The sequence below is a fragment of the Camelus bactrianus genome, chromosome 10, assembly GCF_048773025.1.
Source record: "Camelus bactrianus isolate YW-2024 breed Bactrian camel chromosome 10, ASM4877302v1, whole genome shotgun sequence".
Lineage (NCBI taxonomy): Eukaryota > Metazoa > Chordata > Mammalia > Artiodactyla > Camelidae > Camelus > Camelus bactrianus.
In genome coordinates, this window is record NC_133548.1 from 3,302,044 (window position 1) to 3,325,854 (window position 23,811).

General features: G+C 49.1%; 1 protein-coding gene across 4 annotated transcripts in view; it reads right to left on the minus strand.

Annotated features, from left to right (window-relative positions):
• Window positions 1–23,493, minus strand: part of PPFIA1 (PTPRF interacting protein alpha 1) — a 77,407-nt gene extending 53,914 nt beyond the window's left edge. For 2 of the 4 annotated variants that reach the window (XM_074371529.1, XM_074371528.1), the window contains exons 1-2: window positions 23,260–23,493; window positions 21,808–22,071 (exon numbers count right to left, since the gene is read on the minus strand). In XM_074371529.1, coding sequence (XP_074227630.1) covers window positions 21,808–22,071 — 264 coding nt within the window. In that variant the 5' untranslated portion in view covers window positions 23,260–23,493. The remainder of the gene's footprint in view (window positions 1–21,807; window positions 22,072–23,259) is intronic. The other 2 variants (XM_074371531.1, XM_074371530.1) reach the window with 1 other exon arrangement.
• Between the last annotated feature and the right edge of the window lie 318 nt (window positions 23,494–23,811).

Here is a 23,811-nt window from a genome sequence, read left to right on the forward strand (position 1 = left end):
CAAACGTCCCAGTAAGGCGAGTATGTGGCTTTTGGTGCTGCTCATGCTTACTGGAGTATAAAATAGTTTTCGTTTTCAAATCCTTCATTTCACAGATCTATGCATGTGCCAAAAAATTACTGAATCATAAAAAAACTGTCCTGAAAGTCTGAGACAAAAGCTGCCTGTCTGACCTTGACAATCTACACCACCGTGAGGAACAGCAGAAGACCCGGGTTTCCAGAGATGTTCTGGCTGCAACCAACTCGCAAAGGACAGTCGTGGCAGCAGCAGTGGGCGGGGCTCAGGGCAGAGCTTTTTTTTTTTTTTTTTTACACAAAACTTCAAGAATGTTTTTATCTGTCTGAAATAGTAACAGAGTACACCTAAGTCTCCCTTGCAAGCCTGTCTGCTCTTCCACACAGCAGGTAGTCAGGGTCACGGGCTTCGCGTCCATCTGGAGTTTTTTACGGGTCTACATGCATAAACCAGTACATATATCCATTCCCCCTCGCTGCTCTTCAGTGAGGATATCAGCTGAAGATGTTTCTCTGTCAGGTCTTCCTTTTTTACAGCTGCAGTGACCACATACACCAGTGAATACAAAAGCCACAATTTACTCACATTCACCCGCTGACGGGCACTTTGGCTTGTGCTTCCAGTCTCCTGCTATTACCAGCAAACTTGCAGTCATCATTCTGCACCTGGGCCAAGTATATCTGCAGGACAATCTTAGAATTTCTGAGTCCAATGATATCCGCAATCTTCACAGATACAGCTGAATTATTCCTCGTGGGCCAGCAACGTGTGCAAACCTCTATCTCCCTGTGGTCCTGCCATCCGGCTGAGTTATTAAGCTCTGGTGTCGATGTTCCTTTCTTGGATCCATCCTCCATTCCCTGCTGCCAGTCATATAAAAGTCTCCAAAACCTTTTCACATGCTGGAGACAGAGCACGTGCCCGGCCCTGGGTGAGAGCAAGAGGGAACACGCCCCGGCCCCCGACCTCGCGCCCTGCAAGGGAGTGAGGCTGCCGCTTCTCCCGCGGGGAGGGCACCGCCCTCCCGGCTCCCTCACCCCACGGCCCGGGACGGGACGGCGCGTTAGCCTTGTTCCAGCGGCTGTTGCTTTCCCTTCATTAAGCACAAGTGGGACTGTATTTCACTAAACACAACAGATTACAAGTCTGTGCTTCCCTCTCCCGCTACGTTTTCACGTATCCATGGTTTTCTAGAGTGGCTTCTAATCATCTCTTAAAACCGAAGTGCTCGTTAGCAGAAGCACAGTCAGGCTTCGGCCTCCCAGCGCGGTCATGCCCCAACAGTTACACGACAAAATGTTTCACTAGAAACTAATTTTTAAAATTTATATTACAATTAGGGTATTGTACTGATTTCTTAAAATCATGTGTTCAGGCTGAGTTTTAAATGAATATAATTTAGAAGTGCACAAATTATGATTTAAAATACTATAAAAAAAGAGCTATGGGATTGCTCTAAGGTGCACACCTGAAAACAGACCTGCTGGGGCAAAGGTCATGTAACCTAATTCCCAACGTTTCCAATGCTATGAACCACAACGTACCAAATAAATACTGTTTCACTGCTTTTGTCATTTCTTTGCACATTTTAAAATTTATAGGGTTTTGATGTCCTGGCCAAAAAACATAAAGATCACCAGCAACCATAAATGCCTCCAGTGATGATTAAGACCGCTTTGCACAGGCTTAGCCTGCCTTACTACTTTTTAAACATAAAAATTATTTGCAGAAAAAAAGGGGGGGGCGCATTAATTTTGTTCAAACGTCACCACAGATTCATTTGGAATCTCTGCTTTCTCTAACCTCCTCATGTCAATAAAGGACAGATTATGTAACAGTAAAAATAATCATAAACCTATGATTATTTAGGTTGACATCCAAATTATTTATATTGTTTAAATTTTCCATATATAGTATATATACTCAAATATAAGGCAATTTGGAGTAACAGATAATTCCCCCACTTTCCTCTTAAGACAACTGCCAGGAAGTCTTCGGCCACTTGAGCGTGTACTTTCAGGAATGCAGATCAAACAGGCCACCCTGACCCGGGCTCAGCCCTACACATTTATGGAAATAACCTGACAGACAAAACTACTTACTGTGGCTGCGGGCTCGGCTACTGTGTCTGATCTGACGAGCCCCGCCTACATCAGTCAAAGGGACTAACACCTCTCCCGGAGACCCCAGGGTGGGTTTCCCGCTCCTCATGTGACTGCCACAGTTCACCTTTTGTGCCCCACCCCCCGACGCTGCCACGCTCCAGGACCACCAGTGGTCCTGCCTAGGCCTCCTGGCAATGGTGGCACCACCGAAACACGGGACAAATGCACATCCGGAAGTGATGGGAGGCTGCCGGCGTTTCAGGCCCCCCGAACTTCAGAAGGGAGCCAACGCTGGCCTGAGGGACGCCAGCGCTCCTGGCTAGCGTCCCCACTCCTCTAGCGAAGTGACAGCACACTAGTCTCCCCGGCACCACTCAGGAACTGCCATGTGGTTTATGGGTTAGCAATTCTCAAAAATCTCACGGTGTGCTCGAGGTTTCTCTGATTTATTACAATTTCGGAATATGTTAGGCTTGTCACCCATTCTTAGTAGCATCTCAGTTTTGGGGGGAAAAAAGCCACCACCAACTCTTTCACAGGTGATTAAGTGCCCTGTGAAATTATTTCATGACTTTTACTGAACTAGAACATCCTAGACGTGTAAGGGCGTTTGGACCCACCTTCCAGGGCCCTCGCAGGTGTCACCAAACACAGTGGCACAGAAAGGGTCCTAATGCAGGACCCGCCCTGCCACAGACCAGGCACTACTGCAGAGCAGCCCCGACACGCAGTGGCCCCAACCCTGCATGTGACTGCGGCCGCCGGCTGCTGCGCGACTCGGAAAGAGCTCAAGAGACGACGGGGGCTCCAGGCCAGCACCTTGACAGACTCGGGGGACCGCGCTGCAAGCTCGAACCTCAGTGCACAGAAGCCCAAGGACAACCGAAGGCCGCTTTCCTTTCCGTCTCTAACACGGTTTTGGAGCTGCCAGATGGAAGACGGGTATCTTGGAATGAGCCAAAGGTCCAGGTGTGAAACCATCACTGGAAGGACTCTATTCGGGGCTTCCTCCGTGGCTCTTCCATCGCTGGGGCAATAGAGACTTTAAGAGCGCGCACTCTGAGAGTATCTACGGCCACGTTTGCAGCATCTCCGGACGTTCTGCTGGCCAGTCAAAGCAGCACAGGTGCTGCCATGTTTAAGGCCTGTCGCTGCGGGTGAAGGTCATCAGGACAACTGACCTGACAGAGGCCTCTGACTGTCTGTCATGCAGCTTTCATATCAAGAACGACACTGCTACCAGGAACTACAGAGCTGGCGCGCGGAAACGAGGCAAATAAAGGGTTTACTGTCAATGAAGGAAGCATCAAGGCTGCCAGCAGGGCCCCCGGCCGGTCCAGGCCCACCCACCCACCGCGATCCCCCCGACAGGTGGCAGTGTCCTGGACGACCGGCTCTGCCTTTGGGAAGCACCCCCATGAACCGCACCCTCGATGCCTCGGCCCCGCACCCTCCTCCCTGGCCGAACACCACCTTCTGCAGACATCCCAGCCGAGGACCCCGACTGCCCTGATGCCGCCACGCCCTCGCTCACTGGGCTCAGGGAAGGCTCCGCAGGCCTCCAAGGGAGATGGGGCCAAACCCGGGTTCTGCACGTGCTGCGCCGACGCCAGTCTACTGTGTGGGGAGAGCCAGCCCCGTACGGTGACCCCCCCCAGCCCCCGAGCCCCCACAGAGATCCAGCCAGCACGAATGGTCAAGCAACGGGATGTATGGACCTGAGCCAGGAACATGCCGCCACCACTGTCACTACTTTGGAATCTTAATCGTCCATGGGTCTGTGTGCTCATGTCCTGAAAACCAGTCTGACAAGAGGCCTCTGTTATGAACAGTTTTACCCTCTAACCTAATAAGAAGATACCTCAGAAGGAATCAAAGGCCCAGGCACAAAACTGTGACTGGAGGTACTTCACTAGGGATTTTCTCTGTGGCTGTCAAGCTTAGTAGGTAGAAATACTGGCTTAAGAATGAGCAGCCCCATTAATTTGGACAAATAATTTACTGAATAATAACAAAAATTTCGGAGGCACTATGCGAAATACTGGCAAGATATAAATGTTAATGACCACAGCTTTATATTTGCTTAGTGCTTTATGGTTTTCAAAATACTCTCATATATCTTATCACATCGTATTCCTAGCCACCCGGGGGGGGGGCACACGTGATCACCTCCTCTTACAGACCAGTGCACGGGCCCAGGCCGGTCAGCGAAGGGCAAAGGTCGCTGGGTTAATAAGTGGCTCGGGACGCAGAACTCAGCACTGCCGTTGTGTTACCTTCAGGGGAAGGTAACAGGTGAGCACCGAAACCTGGTCCAACCAGCTGTGCGGGGGTGGCGGTGTCGAGGGGTCCTACTTTGTGCAGAGTATTGTGGTGGCTGCTTCATTTCAGTCCTCACTGAATATTGGGAAATAAAAGTACCTCTTTCTGTAGATGACAAAACATGGGAATGTTAGTAAGCAGAGGATCCAAACCTGAAACAGGTGTGGAGGGGAGGGGCGGACAGACCGGGCGGAGAAGAAACGCCTTCCACAGTTAGTGAGGAGAGGGGGCTGCTAGCAACAGTCAACCAGCAACTTCACCACCGTGTCCCGAGGAAAGAGGTCGGCCACGCTCCCCCAGGGTATCTTTCTGCAATTTCTTTTGCACCTTCAAGGATGACCTTTTTATATACTTGATCCTAATACTCCAGCTGTGTTTTTCTTAAAGCCGATGGCATTTTTAAAAACTGGAGAAAAGATAAAAGGAATAAAGAGTAAAACCAGCCCCAGGCATCAGACCCGTCTTCTCCTAGAAATGGGACAGACCCTGAGCCCCTGCAGGAATCTGAGGTGATGAGAGAAGACCTCACAGGGCGGACCTCGGCCTTGAAAGACAGGTGGGGTTTCCGGAGAAGGGAACCGTGCAGGCTGAGGTGTAAGGGGAGGGAGCAGAGTGCACAGACTGGTTTGGCCAGAATGGAGGGGTACTTATAGTGGGGAAAGGGTGTGGGAAAGTTGAAGAAAGCCAGAACACCGAGCTGTGAGTGCCAGAGGGCGTAGGGTTGCCCCTGCTATAAAAGCCGCCCAGCAAAGGGGCAGGTTAAACTGGTAGCCATCGAGCGTGTTGATGCTGGCACAAGGCGGGAAGGGCCGAAGCCAGGCTACTAGAATACAAAAGCAAATAAAAACGACATAAGGAAAGAAAAACTAGAAACTGCGCTGCGTCACACTGGAGGGCGAGAGAGGAAGGAAAGAGGGTGCAGGGGGGCCCGGCGGGGAGGCTGCGGAGGGCGGACGGTGCAGCTCAGGACGAGATGCAGCAGGACCCCCACGGGCCGCGTCTACAGGACCCGGCAGAGACGGAGCCGGGGTGTGGAGGGTGCATGACAAACTCGGGGCTGAAGACGCAGATGTGGCAGTCACCCTCCAACGCGGGAGGCCGAGCGCACAGAAGTGAAGGAATCTCCCTGGTGACAACAGAAGACAGGCAGAGGGAGGGGATTCTAACTTGTTCCCTAGTCACGAGCACAATACTTTTGTTCATGTGAGAATCATTCAAGTATCTTCGGACAGCAAGTGTTTCCTTTCCCCTCAACTCTTTCCACAGAGGTTTTCCTAACGTCAAAAAGAAAGAAAGAGAGAGAGAGAGAGAGAGAGAGAGAGAGAGAGAGAGAGAGAGAGAGACCCTAACACCTGCCAGTGAGCACAGGAAATACACAAGGACCAGGCTAGAGCTCCCTCTAAGTGACTGACAATTTAAAAAGTTACATTAAACTAGGATTACGTGTGTCACTGCGTCTTTATGTAGAGTTGCTGACACTTCCAGTGAGAGGCTCCTAAGTAAAGCTAACTGAAGCAACACCAGTAGTGTTTCGAAGCACAGGAAAACATGCATTCCAAGTCAACACCAAGGAATTCACTTTCTTCACTGGGCTGCAATGAAACCGTATGAGCAGCAAGATGCTGTATCAGCCTGTAAGTCGCTTAATAAACAGGCTCTTGTGTTAACACTTTCAGGTTCTCCAGACAACGCCCCGCTTCCTGGGGGCACCTGGCCCCTCCAACAACAATCATTACCAGTGAAAGCGAAGCTGGAAAGCAAAGGGGAAAGTACTGGACGCTCAAGGGTTTGCATAAAGCGCATACCCATCAACAGGAACGTGCTTTCCAGCAATCTCTTAATTCATCGTTAAACTTTTTTGGGACCAACTGCTTCTACGGTTTGCACAAGAAAACAACCTTGGAATGTACATTCTTTCCAGCTTAACCCCTCTGTTCCAACCACCCACCACTTTTCCCTGCACTGGCCTTTCTACCCCCGGGCCACCGTCGGGCACCCCGATACACACACATCAAAAAGGCAATGCTGCTCGTTTGTGAGAATTTCTCCTTGAAATGGAGTAAAGATCATCAGAAACAGGAATAAAAACAACAAAAGGCAGTGATAACGCCCGAGAGCTGATGGGAGGAAGCACACCCAGCACCTCATTGATCTTCCTGTAATGTGTTCTCGTCTGTCTGGGGGAAGTTGGGGCAAAGCAGACACCGATGTGGCACCTGTTCCTGACACCCCGGCTGGGAAAGCAGACACTGCACTGCCGTCCCCAACTGTCAATGCTCCAGGTCATGCTGCTGTCATGTGTCATCTACTTCGGCCACCAAGCCTCGGAGCCCCCCTCCTAAGGCTGGGAAGTGTTTGCCCTTGAGGAACGGCATGGGACCCAGAGGAGGAGCTGGAGCACCAGCCACCTGCTCCCCCAGCCTCTCCCGCATCTGGGACAGCGCAGGATAGCCCTAGGCCCACCGACCCCAGGCCTGGAGGCCAGCTCCACCGGGAAGGAACCAGCAGTGCGCAGAGGTGGTCACTCACGGTGGCTCCTGGGCAAGGATGCGGGCACTTTCCTTGGACAGGCCGCCTCACCAGAGCCTCGGGAGGTAGGATGAGGCTTGTGGCCTCCAAGCCCGGGACCTCCCACCTTCCCCGAGACACTGTGAACAATTCGGAGCCGCACAGTAATTCGTTTTTTCTGCACGGACCCCGCAGGCAGTTCGTAACGAGGCCCCTCGACTTAGCACACTTGTTCTGCTCGGACTTAACATCTGCACAGTGCAGAGCCTCATCCAGTCTCTCAACAAGAAGCACGACTGCACAGGAACATGGCGCTGCCTCTGCAACATGAACCCCACACCGCGTGCGCTGGCTGGGGGCAGAGACCGCCACTGGGCACATTACACATTTTCACAGCGTTTACACTTTTTTTGTTCATTTTCCTCCTTTTTCCCCTACTGGTCACAGTTAACTCTGGGTCTCATAGGGAAAGCTCCCTTCACCATTGCCCTGCTTCCCCACTTCCATCCTTACACCCTCGGCAGGGATGACACCCCCATCCAAATGCACCGAGATCCTGCTTCCTGACCAGGGGCTAAGGGAGGTGGACTTGGCCCTGCATGAGGAATGCGCCAGGAGTGGGCAGACACACGTGCGGAGGACCCAGCTGTGTCCCAGGCTCCTCACTCCCTGGGGCCCTGGCTCTGAAGTCCTGAGGGTGAACATCACGACCAAATGTCGACCTTGCCCTCCTACTGAGGGAAAAGAACTGGCGGGAATCACAGAACGTCGCAGACAGTGCTAAAAGGGAGGTTCAAAATCATCCAGTTCCCAGGGCTTTCCCACCGCCCCGTAGGGCCCCTGAAGGCCAGGGGAAAGCACGGAGGCCCCAGGCCACACTGCTCTCCAGGGAGCAGGCCCCTCACAGACGGGCTTCTCCTCGCAAAGCTCTGAGCTGCAGGCCTCAGTCCCCCTTATTCTGCAGAGAAGCAACCTGAGGCTCCAGGAGTGACTCAGTGACAGATGGGGAGGGAAGCCGCCTCAGGCTCGGGCTCTGAGCCACGTGCCGCCACCTCTGCCGCCCTGAGCACGTCGCATCGGAGGCAGGGGATGGGAGACGGCCTTGCCCACCGCGACACACAAACTGCCAACTGATCTGTGATGTTCCAAAGCCACAGCTTTTTTCTTATTTCCGGTGATTTGTCTAGAGTTCTCTTAAAAATACTGATGAGGGAGCAGGTTAGTGAATTTTAACACAGGCCAAGAGCTGACTGATGAAAAACACCCGTGTGACACACTCGCAACAAGGCTGGCACAGACGCGCGCTTACCCTCCTTGTCATGCACCGGGGAAGCTCCTGGGAAAAGCAACGTTTAGAGACACTCTAAACGTCTTGGATTGAAAAAAAAAGGAGAGCTTAAAAATTAGCTAGAAACAGAATGGGATGAGACACCTAAGAACAGGTGACTTTTAAAGATGCTGGGCATTAGAGAAGCCACCTGGAGACATTAGGAAACGTTTCATTGGCTCCACGATGCTCTGCTGCGCGCCAGGCGCTGTGCGAGGCACCAGGGACAGAGCAGCGGGGCGGGCAGGCCCGGGGGAACACGCAGCTGCTGGGGGGCTCCAAGGCACAGGGTGTGCAGAGGGCCAGGCAGGGACCCAGACGTCTGCAGGCGGCCTGCCCAACCCCTCCTGCCAGGAGGAACCCAGAGTCGGCGGCCTGGCTGCAGACACTGACCACCTACCGCCTATGATCCACGGGGCTCTGCGGAGCTCCCAAACCTCTCTGTGCCTCTATTTCTTCATCTACAAAATGGGGCCCTCAACAGCACCCTGCTTTTTAGTCCTGCTGAGAGTGTACCCTATGGTATTGTTATAAAGCTTCAGTGAGATAATTCACACAAAGAGACTCGGAGGCAGTAAAAGTTGGCTATTATCTCAGATAACCCCCTCAACATTCACCTGCACAGCCCTGGACGGTGCCTAAGGCAAGGCTGACACCCAGCAAACATCTGCTAAATAAAAATGAATAGTTATCGTTCCTAATTGACCGATGGGAACACCACGGAAGCTCGTCTCGGCGAGGTAACTGACACAGGGGACAAGGGAAGGACAGCCCCCAAGTCCCACCGGCTCTGCCTGAACAGACTGCTTTCCTCAAAAACCTGCCCACCTTGACCAAGGGGTTGGTGGCAGGGGGCGGCAGGTGGTGGGGTCCACCCAGAGGGACAGGCCGAAGCATAAGACAGACGGAGGTGCAAACTCATCACTGAGGTCAATCTGTCCGCTGGAGGAGGGAGATGCACTTTCTCTTTTTTGTAACATGCCTTCAGCTAGACCGGGAACGAGACTCCAGTCTGCCGAGTCTCCCCTTGGCGTGTGTCTGGGGTGGAGGTAAAGGAACTGAGACACAAAAACAGCAAAGTAAGTAAGCATTTCTTTAACCACTTGCTTCAACTGGATCTCACATTAAGTTACAAATGAAGTCCTTTACATTTTAATTTGCATGAAAATAAATGCCACGTCAGACTACTCAAATTAATACTCAGACTATTTTAAATGATCTTCCCCCGCCTCATCTCTGCTTCTATTTTAGGGCCCCGAGAATGCCATGACCTTAATGGCCATTCACGTTGTCCCATAAATTATTTTAAAGGTGGGGAGAAGAGTGAGCCCTGGCTTCTTAACAGCACCTTAGACTTCAAGAGATCAGTGGCTCAGAAATACTGATTAGTCTCACGTAAAACTTAAACTTGTATACAGACAATTCAACAACTTCAGCATGCCAACACATGAAATCAATTTTTATGTTACTATTGGGCAAGGGTTTAAAATTACACAGGCAGGAGGGGTAATTAGCCCATTTGCAAAGCAGAAAAATTTGGAAATACATGATATGTTTCAAGTTCCCAAATCTATTTTCAGAGCAAAGTGAAATTTCCCCCTCAGAATAAGAATGAGACTCTGAAAGCCAAGAGTAAGAACTCCATGGGTGGACCTTCCCTGCCAAGGAACCACACTCCAAGTGGGCAGAACTCAGCCAAGAGCTGGCTTCTAGCTACAGAGAAAAACAGACAAAGTGGAAACATTTTGTCCACACCTCTAATTAGCATTAGCAAGCACCAACAAACCTCTAGCAATGCTTCCCTTCGGAGACTGCAAGGGCACCACTGCTAACTGCTTCAGAGTAACAGGCAAAACCCAGGACTCCCGGACACAAACCCGGCACACGGTCACCCTACCCACAGCGGGTGGGTGGGACTCAGGCAGGAGAAGCAAGATTTCTGAGAATGCCTTTTTTTGATTTTTGAACCATGCAAATGCTTTATGCGCTTGGGGAAGAAAAATGAATTCCAAAAAAATGCAAACCTAAAATTAAAAACAGGAACAAATGAACCTAATTGTACATCAGATTTTATTTGTATGGTTACGTTACTTCACATTGCCTTAAAACCCACTGCTTGAACTCTATATTCGTGAGCTGTATTATTCTAAGACCCAAAAGAACTGCAAAGAAATTCTAAAACTTCACTCATTAGGATGACTGTAATAACATGGTATTAAATGTTTAAAGTATTTTATGTATATCACAGGATAAAGAAAATAACTTTAATATCATTAGAATCAAAATTATTATCAGTGTAAAACAAGAAATATAAATAGAAAGTACGTTAAGGGGAGAGACTTCGCTCTGGTTTGTTAAGGAAATACTGGTTTGCAACCCAGGGTTTTTTTGAATGAATATTTCTATTCTGTCCCCTAGAAGGACCTGAAAGGTGCTAACCCCTGTGACAATAAGCGTAACTGGCCTCTAGATACTGATTCTAAACACTTCCCCACTGAAAGGAACCAGGGCTCTTCAGAGGAATCATTTCAGATCCGAGGCAGGAAAAACACAAAGTAGGCCTGGGACAATTATTTGTGCCAGAAAACAAGGAAACATTCAAAGACTAATAGGGCCTTGGCAAAGGACACAGGAGGCAATCGGTGGGGGAGAATAAAGCAGCTAAGGAACGATGATGATGACTGCAACACACAGCAAATGCAAATCCAAGTGTCCACAGCGACTGACAGAGATCAAAAAGGGATGCTCCTGACAGAGGAGTAGCAGTTAATGAACGAAGGAGGACCGAGAGCTGGAGAAACCACCACTCTGCAGCTCCCAAAGTAAGAGCTCATGTGGGCAGGAACGCCAAATGGACGCTCACTCCCAGGAAGTCCCCTGGTGACTGGAAGGTCACGGGGGGCGGGGGGGGCAGCCTCCCTGTGACACTCCACAGATTCCTGAGGAAGTGGGGAGAGTCAAGGAGGGGTCTGCAGCCACCGCCTAGCCCAGTGAGCCCATCTCCTACCACAAGAACAGGACCACCAGAAATCGTGTCCCTCCCAAAGTGATGCCAAAAAGGGGGGAAATGAGGTTAAGGCTGGGAGGCAAAGTGAGAGCCACTAAACCCCTATGGAAAGCTGACTGCACATTATTTACACCTCAGAATGGTTTCTAACTGGCACGTATTACTCTTACAATTTTCTGACCAGTAAAAAAATGTAAATAATATTAAGTTGTTACAGGGAACATCATTACGCGTAAGCTTCCTCCAGATAAGACCCACTTCCTTAGCAGAAATAAAAATGCTGGGTGAGAGTATGAGCATTTTTGAGGACCTTTATACACTGGGCAAAACTGGTTCTCCAAAGAGTTAATTACCAAACGACTTAGTAGTATCGAGCACTAAGAGTGAGCAAGCAGAAGACAGGGCAGGCAGAAAGGCCTTCCCTGAGAGGACAGCACATTTACAGACAAGCTGCAGGAAAACAAAATCTCTGCATGCGAGGACCGACCTACAACTCAGCTCGGCTGCTGCGAGACAAGGGGATAAGCCCTCCTGAGGCAACCTGGGAGGAGAGGCGCAGACCTTGCCAGGGGGCCTCAGAGACAGAGAAGGTGCCCCGCAGGGCCCGGAGACTAACAGCTGGAGGCAGCCGGCTCCTCGGTTTCTGGCCACTCGACTAGGCAGAAAACCGCACCGTTGGCCGGGGAGGAACAGATATGGGGAATAGATGGCTTGGGCCCACGCTGAATTCAAAAGGCCCAGAGTCCCCCCAGGTGGAGGTGCGGACCACGGCGCCAGGCCAGCGCCTGTGAGCTCGGGCAGCAGAGTGGTGAGGGCAGTGGGCTGTGCAGACACAGGGAAAGCTGCCTCCAAGTCCTGGCTGCACAGACACACACCCAGAAACGGCCCTGGCTTCTGCGGCTGGGCTGTCCACATGTTTAACATCTCAGACTGAACTGCAGAGAGTCCTTCACTCTCTACTGCTCTTTGCAAAGATAAAACAGTACCGGGGCCGCGCAACCCTCACCACGCACTGAGTGTTCGGCACTAGAACAGTGCCTGGCACCTACACAGCACTCAGTAAATACCTGATTGTGTTAGCGTGTATGTTGTATATGTAAGTATTATGCTTACTTCATTAAAGTATTGTATATGTTGTTCTGTGCTTATAAGATGGGTGATATTAAGGGGTTTTAAATTTTTCCCTAAAGTACTAACCCTACATACAGCTCAGCAGCGCATGAGAAGTGACTGCTCCCCTACCAGCAGTGTCCCCTGCATCCACCCTCACCTCCACCCCCAGCCCGTTCCCCCCCCACAGCATCAGCCTGACCTCTTTAAAAAGTCAACTAAAGAATGCCAATCCTTCCCCACTGAGGCCAAAATGCCCTGGACCGTGAGCAGTACTTTAAAAACAGAACCAAAAACCCAACTCTACATGAGGTCAGGCTGGGTATAGCCCAGCCCAGCCGCCAGCCACCCTCACCTTGTTCCACGCTTCCTTGGGCTCCCAGTCCAGGGACAGCGGCTCCACTTCCATGGCTTGAACCAAGGCCAAGTTCTTCCTTGCCTGTGGCCTTTGCCCCGCAGTCACAGTGCCGGGAAAGCTCTCAGCTCAAAGAGGGTCCTGGATGCAGGTGCTGGCAGGCAGCCCGCCCCGAGCACCCTGGTTGTGTTCAGCTACTGCATTCTGTCAGGGGCACCTCACAAGCCGCACTTGTCACAAGAAGGGGTACGTCACAGCAGCTCTCAGGGACAGACAGGGACCCTGTCTACCTCCACCACCGGGAGCTTGGAACGCAGAACCCGGAATATCCGCAGTCACAGGGGCTCAGGGGTGCAGGAACAGGAAGACAAGGCAGGGCCTCCTTCAGGAAGGTGACAAGTGGAGTGAGTGCCACAGAGGGACAGGGCACGCGGTTGGACCCTGCTTTGAGGACCTACTGCTCTGCTTCATAAACCGAAACCACTGGGGACAGCATGGTCCTGGAAGAGGGTTTGCCAGCTCCTCCTAAATCAGATGCTGGGGCACCGTCTGATCTCAGGGTGTCACCAGAATCGACCCACAGTGAGAGTCACGGGGCTAATTTCACCGGTTCTGAGGGAGGCTCCCTACTCCCTCACTAACGTCAGCTTGGCAGGGCGGGCCCTGGGAGGACAGGACGGCGGGTGCTGCACCTGCTCTGACTCTTGTGATTCTTCGCTCTAGAGCGTCTCAGCCTCGGCCCTTGGCTGCCAGGTAATTCTCTGACGTGGGGGCTGCACTGGACACGGTCAGGAGTGTCCCCACCCCTGGCTGCAACAACCACACACCCCAGACCTCGCGGGTGTCATGCCTTCCTCCGTCCCCGCAGCCACTGAGTGTGGCTGCCTGGTCTCCGTCCCCCGCATTCTGCCATCCCCACTCCCTCTGCAACCTCAACCTCCGCTGTGACATCACCACGCCAGACACAGGCAGACTTGGCTGTGATTTTAAGACTATTCCTTTGAGTGCCTGGCATTCGACATTCACCCACCTCAGGAATTAGCGATTCTGGGAGAGATAAGGACAAAATCCGGGGTTCCACCCACAACTCAACCTGAGCAGATCCTCGTTTCTCGGTTTCCACACACTGGAGTTCTCTGAGAGGTCTTTTAAAAATCTCATCTGTTACTTGCAAAAAGACCGTAAAATCACTGCACTCAACTTTAACCGTAAAATCTTCATTTTCAACTTTAAAGTGAAATTGGAGGGAAGACTAAGAGCAGTCATTTTTTTTAAACACTGAAAAAGAAAAGCCACGTTGATCAACCCACAGAGGAACCGTCACTTAACCCCTCCTACTTCCTTCTCCTCTGCGGCCACCAGCCCGCCATCACAGAGCCTGCCCTGGGCTGGCTCAGGGCAAGAGGAAGGCGGGAGACCCTCGCGGGGCTGGGGCAGCAGCACGGCGGCTGAGGGTCCTGTGTCCCCGGAGGTCCTGTGTCCTTGGGTGGGGTGGGCCGCTCACTCCATCCCCTTCCCAAGTCCCAGTGGCTGAGCGTGGGCAAACTGGGGACTAGTTAGAAACAGAACAATGGGTACACTAAGCAGAACCAGTGGGTCTTGTTTTTCCCTGTATCAAATAAAGATGGTCAATATATTTACTATGACTTTTGCATGTTGCCTCAGATGGAAAGAACACACCAGCTTTTCCCCACTTCCAGTTATACGCGTGAGCGGCTTGTAAGAGGTCAGCCCACCAAAAGCCAGAAAAGCTGAATACATTTCCAAGGTCTGTTTGGAGGCATCAAAGAGGTACTGAGGCAGCGGCACCTGGAGGGTCCCAGGTCGCCAAGCAAAGGGAGCCCAGTGAGGGAGGGGATACAACAGTGACGCTCCTTCCCTCGGGCACCTGACAACGCTGACTCTCCTCAAAGCACCAACAAGCCGGGAGGAAAACACAGGAAAAGTCAAGCAGAAAGTACTGGCTAACAGAGCTCTGGACAGTTCCAGGGGCTGGGAAGACAAAACTTTGAGTACAGGCCTGACAAGTCAGCTAGGACTCAAGGTGCCAAGCTCCCCGAGCAAAGGGGGGTGCAGAAACCCCACGCTCTGCACACAGTGCCGAGAAGCTGAGCTTCGTTAACCTCGTGGTGCTGAGGAGACAAAAACTGGGCTTCAGGGCCTGCCAAGAAGGCAGGGCCCTAGGAAGCACTCCAGGCTTCCAGATGGAGACCCTGGAGGGCCCACCAGTGGGTGGGGGTGGGTGAGGCAGCGGAGACTGAGACTGACGGACTCCCAGCCTGAGCTGAGAGCGTCCCTGGGTGCGCGTCAGAGGAAACGCGGGAGGAACAGCGTCACCCAGGACCTCCAGTGTCTCATACGTAACTTCAGCCCTCTGCTGAAAAACAAAAACAGGCATGACAGCAAACAGGACCGAGAGAAAAAAGGACGGGAACAGAAAGGGACCCAGAGGTGCCCCAACTGCTGCAGTTATCAGAGGCAAACTCAACTGTTCAAAAATACACTTGAAGAAAGGAAAAACTTCCAAGAATCAAAACAGAGTCTAGAACTTAAACATAACAGTGACTGAAATTAAGAACTGAATCTACAGGCTTACGAAAGCTGAGGACAGGATCAGTGATCTGAAGGACAGATCAGTTAAAAAAAAAAAGAAATCAGAAGGAAGAAAGTCCAGAATATATGGAAGGACATTGTTAAAGGGCTAATGTAACATATGCAGGGCCCTCACAGTGAGCGACAGACAGAAAGGGGGTAAGGAATACCTACAAAGACAATGTTCAGAATGTTTTCAAAACTGATGAAAGAATCAAGCCATCTTGATTTCTACAAAGAAAACCCCGGGTTAGTTTTCAGCAGCTCTGCTGATGCCTAAGGCAAGAAAAAATGTTCCAAGTGGCCAGAGGTAAAAAGGTACTGCCTTTCATGGGACAACAACACTGCGAGCTGACTTTTCAAGAAAAAGGAAGGAAGCCAGAAGGTAATGGATTGGCATCTATCAAGTGCTTAAAAAAATAAATAACCACTAACCTGGAATAATCAACAAAAACATTCCTCAAATTTGAAGGCAAAATAAAGGCTTTCCAGGCAAACAAACAATTAAAGCAGTTCTTCAAGAAAAAGTAGTCTCTGACAGAAACAAGAAAAAACAAGTGAAGAGCAACAACAAGGGTAACTATGAGGATAAATCATAATAAACATTAACTGTACAAAACGATGATAATGCCAAAAATATACCTCAAGTTTAAAAGGACAGTAACAATGACACGAAAGGGAGGGAGTTCAACGCACTGTCAGGGAGGTAGGAAAAGCACCAAATTAGGCTTAAATTTAAAACACACTCTGTATCTATGAATATATCTCCAACAAGCTGGCACGGAAGTACAGAATTAAAAACATAGCTCTTCCTTCTAAAAGAAAGCAGGAGAAAAAGCACACAGAATAGGGGGGACAAACAGAAAACAAACAGTAACATGGCACCTATAAACTGAAAATCCAGTAATTATACTTAAATAGAGCAAATACTCTAATTAAAACATAAAAATCGTCAAACTGATTAAAATGAAAACTATACACTGGTCACAGGGGCGCCAGCTAAGACAGAAGATCACCGACAGGGGGAAGCAAGAGGCACCCAGGCAAACCCTAACAGAGACAGGACCACCCAGCGGCGCAGCCTGAAGCCAGCAGCGCCCCGGCATGAAGAGGAGCGCTCGGCAGTGACACAAGCTCAATCCACCAAGAAGATCAGAGCCCTAAATCTGAATGTACCTAATCACACAATCTCAGAATACGTAAAATCCGACAGAAATAGAAAAGGAGAAAGAGCCAAGTCTGCCATCACAGCGGGAGTCCCTCGGTAACTGGCGGACAGGCAGTGTGGAAGCGGGCTGCCCGGCACGCACCCCCGCAGCTGCAAAGTACTTGAGCCGCGTGCTCCACGCAAGCGTGAGCCGCGCACCAAACTTAAGACTCAGTATGAAAACAAGGATGTAAGACATTTCATTCGTTTTTTCACATTGATTACACAAGCAAATGATAATATTTCGTATATTTAAGTTAAGCAACGTACGTTAAAATTAATTTCACCTGTATCTTTTCACTTTAATGTGGCTACTAGAATCTGAATTACATGATCAACAAACTTGATCTGATACACAAGGAGCACTGTATTCCCATTGATACACATTATTTTCAAGCGCCCAAGGAACATTTAACAAAAATGAATATATATTGGGTCATTAGGAAATCTCAACTCATTTCAAAGGACTGAAATAATGCAGAGTATACTTAAGGACTCCAACAGACTGACAGTTTATGCCCCTCTAAAATTCACAATGGCATTAGGAGGCAGGGACTTGGGAAGGGATGAGATCACGAGTGGCGCCAGCTCCCTCGCCCCTTCCACCATGAGAGGACAATGAGAAGCAGCCGGCCACCCGTGAACCAGAAAACACCTCACCAGACATGGTCCGTGCCTTGATCTTGGGACTTCCCAGCCTCCACAGCTATGAGAAATAAATTTCTGTTGTTTATAAGTCAGCTAGTCTATGGTATTTTATAATAGCAGCAAAAAACACTAAGACAGGGATCTTCATGGAACTACACTAGAAATCAACAAAAGGCAACTAGAAAATCCTGCCAAACATTGGGAAGTTAGATGATACACCTCCTAAAAATCTTTATGGATAAAAACAACACTACAATGAAAATGAAAATATTTTTACATAAAAGATAAGGAAAATTTGACTTATTAAAGTTTGAGGGATGCAGCTAAGGGTGAGTTAACTTATAGCCTTAAACACATATACTGGAAAAGAAAGAAGGCTAAGAATCAATTAAGCATCTATCTCAAGAAAAAAGAATAGCAAGTGAAACACAAAGTAGATGCATGAGAAAAGGAGCAGAAAATAAGGAATAGAAAACAAATATTAAATTTAGAAAAAATCAATAAAGCCAAAATCTGGTTCTTTGAAAGGACTGATAAAATTGATAAACCCCTAGCAAGACCGATTAAGAAAAAGAGACAAAGCACAAATTACCGTTATCAAGGATTTTTAAAAGGAGATACTACAACAGCTCTTGCAGATAATAAGGATGTTATAAACTGCTTTACAATTACTAATTGGAAAGTTTGAGTGGCCTGAATAAATTCCTAGTGGGAGGGTGGAATGCTTTACTGAAATAGACACAAGAAGAAATACAAAATTAGAAAAATTATATTTCTATGTAAAAAAATTGAATCTGAAACTAAAAGCCTTCCCACAAAGACAGCTCTACACCAGGTGATCTTGCCAATCAATTCTTCCAAACATTTAAGGACGAAAACACCAGTCTCACAGAAGCTCTTCTGGGGGTAAACAAGGAACACTTTCCACCTTGTTTTATGAGACTTGCATAACCTTGATACCAAAACCCAACAAGGACAAGAAATACGAGAAAGTAAAATTACACGCCTTGAATATATATGCCCTAATCCTAAATAAAATATTAACAAATAAAATCCAATGAAGAGAAAATACATTGAGATCAGGCTGGGATTATTCTAGAATTGCAATTTTTTTCTAAAGTTAAACAACCACATACAAGAAAAGTCAATTGTTTCAAAGTTTGCATAAAATGAATTTAAGAAAATGTAATAATTTTAATGCATGATTTAAAAATTCTTAGCAAACTAAGAATAGAGGAGAATTTTCATATTTTAATAAAAATATCTACAGAAAAGCTACAGCAGATATCGTATGTAATGGTGAAATACTGAAAGCTTTCCCTCTGATATTGGGACCGAGGCAAGGCTATCTAGTGTCAATACTTCTGTTTACCACTGTACTGGAGATCCCAGCCAATACAATAAGGCAAGAAAAAGAAAAATGGTTATAGTAATTGGAAAGAAAAAAAAAACAAGATATATACACAAAACTTTAAGATATATAAAACATATAAAACAAAAATTTTAAGATAAAGAAGATCTAAATAAATGGAAGGTTATATTGCATTCACGGATTACAAGTACAATATTAAAAAGATGTCATTTCTCCCCACACTGGTCTACAAATTCAATTCAATCTCAATTAAAATGCCAACACATTTTCCAGGGAAAGACTACCAAGTGGATTCCAAAATGTATCTGAAAATGTGAAGAGTCAAGATTAGCCACGGTGACACTGAATACCTCCGTATTCTACTCAGGTACAGAATTTAAATCTCCGCCCTCAAGCCTAAAGCGACAATAATCTAGATGGCGTGGTATTTGTGCAAAGACAACAAAAAGATCAACAGAGCAGAGCGGAGTCTGGAAACAGACCCATACATTTACAGTCACTGGATTTAAGACAGAGATGACATTTCAATGCGCTGCAGACAGGATGGTTTTTTAAATACATCATGCTGGGTCAACTGCATATCCATTCATTTAAAGGAAAAAACCGTAATCTTGGCCCCTATCTTGCACCATAAATAAAAATCAATTTCAGATGGATTACAGATCTAAATGGAAAAGATAAGACAATAAAGCTTTTACAGGATAATATCTTCCTACAACTTCAAGGTAACATCTTTCATTGAACACACAGAGCATTAAATATTACTGAAAAGACTGGTCAACTGGGGCACATTAAAATAAAAAAATAATGCTTCACACTGAGAGAGTGAAAAAGCAAACACACCCAAGAATGCAAAAAAAAAAACCCTGCCATACATACATGTACTCAGAACGTATAAAAAGAATTCCTTCAAATCAGTAAGAAGCAAAACAGACAACCCAATCAAAAAGTGGGCAAAAGTCAATTATCTCACCAAGAAGATACCCAAATGGCCAATAAGCACCCACAGGGAAGCTCCAACTCGGCATGTTTACTGGCCATCAGGGAGCAGCAAGGTCCTACTGCACAGAACTCCCACCACCAACACTCCCAGAAAGTCAACATGAAAGAAGGGACCACATTAAGGGTCAGAACAACTGATGGCTCACACACCGTGGACGGCAGTACAACTCACGCGACCACCACCGTGGGTAGGCTCCAGTAGATTCTACTAAGGCTGAACACTCTCCATCACTTGGCAGTGCTACCTCTTTGAACACACCCAACAGAAGTGTATACTTATCTGCACCAAAAAGCAAGTAAGAACACTCAGGGCAGCATCTGTAAGAATTAGAAAGACCCCAGATACTCATGAGCAGCAGAAAGAATATACTGGGTTATAAAACAGCAGATGAGAATGAACAAACCTACACAGATGGATCCTGCAAAGACAATGTTGAATGAAAGAATCAAGAAATAAAATAACCATATTACCTTATTTCATTCACATAAAGTCAAGAACATGTTAAAAGTCATCAATGGCGAAAAGTCAAGACCACAGACAGCTTCGGGAGACAACTTCTGGGGCGGGAGGGAGGCGGCTTCCGGGGAGCCTGGTAACGTTCTATTTCTTGACCGAGGCAGTGGTTACCTGAAGGTGTTCACTTAGTGAAAAATGTACTGAGGTGTACACTTATGATTTGTGAATTTTTCTGACGTATGTTATGTTACAGTTAAGTTTCCTTTAAGGCAACAACTACTTGCCTATGTAAAGTGGCAGAAGCACAAGTGCATTTAGTGTATGCACGTGCCTAACTGGTCACACAATTAATGCCCAACAGGAGACAAGTGCCAAGAAAGGGAAGGGATAAATAACATTTACTTAATGGCTCCCATGTTTCGGAGACGTTGGACTCAGGTGCTCAGGTGACCTGGTGACGTCATCACGTTCTCCCACTCAACAAGGCATGTCCAGGTTACAGCCCGGAGCAGAGCCAGAAACAAATCACTGAGCAACCGTCTCCCTGGCTGGTGTGACAACCTGCACTGCGCAAGACTAGACTTTACAAACTCCTGTCCTTCCCCTGCTGTGCCCCCTGTACTCAGCTTTTCAAAAACCTACACTTCAGTGTATGCACCTCAAATTACATGAAGACAAATACAATTACAAAAAACAAACAAACAACCCCCCCAAACTATTGAAAAGATTTACAAATACAATAGAATCCCAGTAAAACATAATTTGGCCAATCCTTTTAAGCTTGGTAATGACAGGATTCAAGTGAGAAAAAACTTCATGATTCTCTAATCCGACAATGAAGGAACATTACAGCCCAGACATCAAATTATTGTTGCTAAAAAGGAAGTCCAAATGTTTGGCTTATCAATCTTTCAGGAGAACTGACTAAAGCCAAGAGATGCATTAAGGCTAGTAATCAGTCATTTACTAATTTACCACGGCAGGCCCACCATGAGAGAATAAATGCATGCTTATTCAGGTCTACCTGAAGGCACCACAAAGGCACCTATTATGAACAAGGAAAACGGCACCCACACAGCTCACACGCACCCAAGTCACCCACACATCTCTCTACGCTCTGTGCCATCCACCTCACACTGACACCTTCTCCCCACACCTACCATTACATCCTCTCACTCAGCTCCACGAGACCAGGCTCTGAAACACTGGTCCAAACGCAATATACTTAGATTAAAAACTTCAGTGTGATCTAAGCTTTAAATTCTCATCTGCCAACGGAGAATTTCCAAAGGACTCAGTCTTCAGTCTTCTATCCCCTAAAACAAATGTGATTTACAAAACACCGGTGTTCTAAGAAAGGTGGACTGTAAAAATATTTTTCCTGTGAAATCCATCCTGCTTTCCCATTGCATTTCATCAGGAAATTGGAAATACATGTTTTAGGCAAAAAATGGCTTAAGACAACAAAGCATAAGGTACCACGTATCTTGGTTGCTTCGTGGCCATTTTTCAAAACCTTTGGAGCACTGTTCCAAATCCAGGCAGTTCCTTCCTCTGTGGCACAGAAAGGAACAAGAGTGGTAAGGTGCTGTCACGTGACTTAAGAGCACCAGTTTGTTCTCCCTAAGAGTTTAATCCTCAGGAACTCTATCTAGATGGGCTGTACAAACAACAGAACCAGCGTCTCACAAAGGGTTATGCAAAACACTGGTCTGAAAATACTAACACCGTGAAAAAGCATTTAGGAGAAAAGCTGTGAGTCAAAAGTCATCCATACCTGTGGAAGTGCAGTATTGAGCTGCCTCTGCAAGGAATCCCGTTCGTGACCAACCTCGTGTAACTTCCCCTGGGTTAGTGCCAGCGTCTCCTGAGTCTCCCTCAGCGTGTCGAGAAGCCGGTCTCTCTCTTCCAGCATGGAGACCATCAACTGTTCAAAATGGGAATCTGCATCGGGCTGTGAAGGGGAGCTGGAGCCGTGGCTCCCACCTCCTCCTGGGGGGCCTTCTGCTTCACTGATGGTCGGCATCACCTCGCACATCATCTTGGAATGAGAGACCCAGACCACAGTCATTAAGTGCAAAATAAAGGCTTCCACAAACCTGCCCCTTTATAGTTCTCTGCAGCTAACAAATGAAAGGTTGAGAGCCTCATTAGTCCCAGATCTGACTGCTCTGCTCTGTATATAAATAAGCTGGGAGAACAGACACATGCAAATCTTAAGTGCCCGGGACACACACGATGAAGGCATTGATGCTGACAGTAAACCAGCGAAGGGATAAAGACCAAGGAAGACTACCCCTCACATAAAGAACAAACCCTATGGCATTTTGTTTGCAAAGCTGTACTTTCTGGTTGTTGAAAACAAGCGTGCTTCTGTAACTTTTTTTTTCGATTTCCCGGTGGGGGAGAGAAAGCCAAAACACTTGCCACCCAATCATTTTTCATGAAAAGCACAGAAGGAGCATACAGCCATTAAAACTGACAAGTACAAAATCCATCAGGCATCTTACAGGAATGTGTGCAGTCAGCTCCTGGGAAGGACTGACGGCTCCCTGAATTCTTGGGCTGGATTTGGTGAGCGCTAAACGGAACTGGACTCGTTAAGCGCTGGGAGAGGTGTTTTTCAACGGCTGCAATGGTTGGTCAGTCAACCTAACTTACGTAAGTCAACAGCCCCCCCAAACAAATTCCACAGTGGAAATATAGCAGGTCGATACAGCCGTGGACAGCCAGGAAGGAAGGAAAAGTGAAAGGTGAGATTATGAGAGGCTATTAAGTGTCTCAAATATAATAATGGGGAGAGGAGAAGGGGACCGGTTCCCGAGGCTGCAGACCCCGGGGATGAAATGCCCAGGACCGCGCACCTGACGGAGACAACTCTACCCAGTCCGCACCCGCACCGGGTGCTGCAGCAGCCAGGACCCCACGGTGGTGAAAGCCCTGCGTGAGTAGGGGCTTCTCGCGGCCACAGGTCCTCGCTCCCGCGGTCACCGGGCGCTGGGGTCACCGGGCGCTGGGGTCAGGGAAGGGGGCGCACGGCCCTGAGAGCCCGACTGCCGGGGGTCCCACAGGCGCTCGCAAAGCCCTCCACCCGCCCGGTGCCGCGGGCCTCGCCGCGCCCCCTTCTCCCGGGTCTGACACTAAGCAGCCGCGCAGCCGCCGCGGGGAGGGGGCCGGCGCCCGGGGCCCCGCTCCGCCCTGACCCTGCCTCAGCGCCCTGCTCCCTTACCTTGCTCGCCGGCGGGAGCGGGCGAGGAGGCTCCGCGGCGGCTCGCGGGCGGCTGCTCGCTCCAGGCGAGCTCGGGGCCGGACGAAGGCAGCCCGCACCCGCCGCCCGCCGCCCGCTCCGCGCCCGCGGACCCGGGCCCGCCGCCCCCAGTCACTAAGGCCGGCCCGCGGCCGGACACTGGCGGAGCACAGGAGAAGCGGGCCCGGCTGCGCGTCGCCGGCGTCAACGTGCCCGACGTCGGGCGCGTCGGCGCAGCGTCAAAGCCGAGCGCCGCCAGCACGCCCCGCCCCGGCCACCCGGAAAGGAGCGCCGGGGCGGCCGAGTGCGCAAGCGCCGCCTCCTCATGGGGGCGGGCTGCGCCTCTCGGGCGCCGATTGGGTGGGTGCAGGCGGAGCCCCGCCTCTTCTAGGCCCCGCCTAGGCGGGTGAGCTGCTTCGGGCTGAGGTCCTCGTCCCGGGCAGCATCTGCATCTGCGTCTCCCACCTCCCGGGCTTTTCCCGAATCTCCGCTTAAGCCCCGGGGACACCAAAGGCGGTTATCGAACGTCTACTG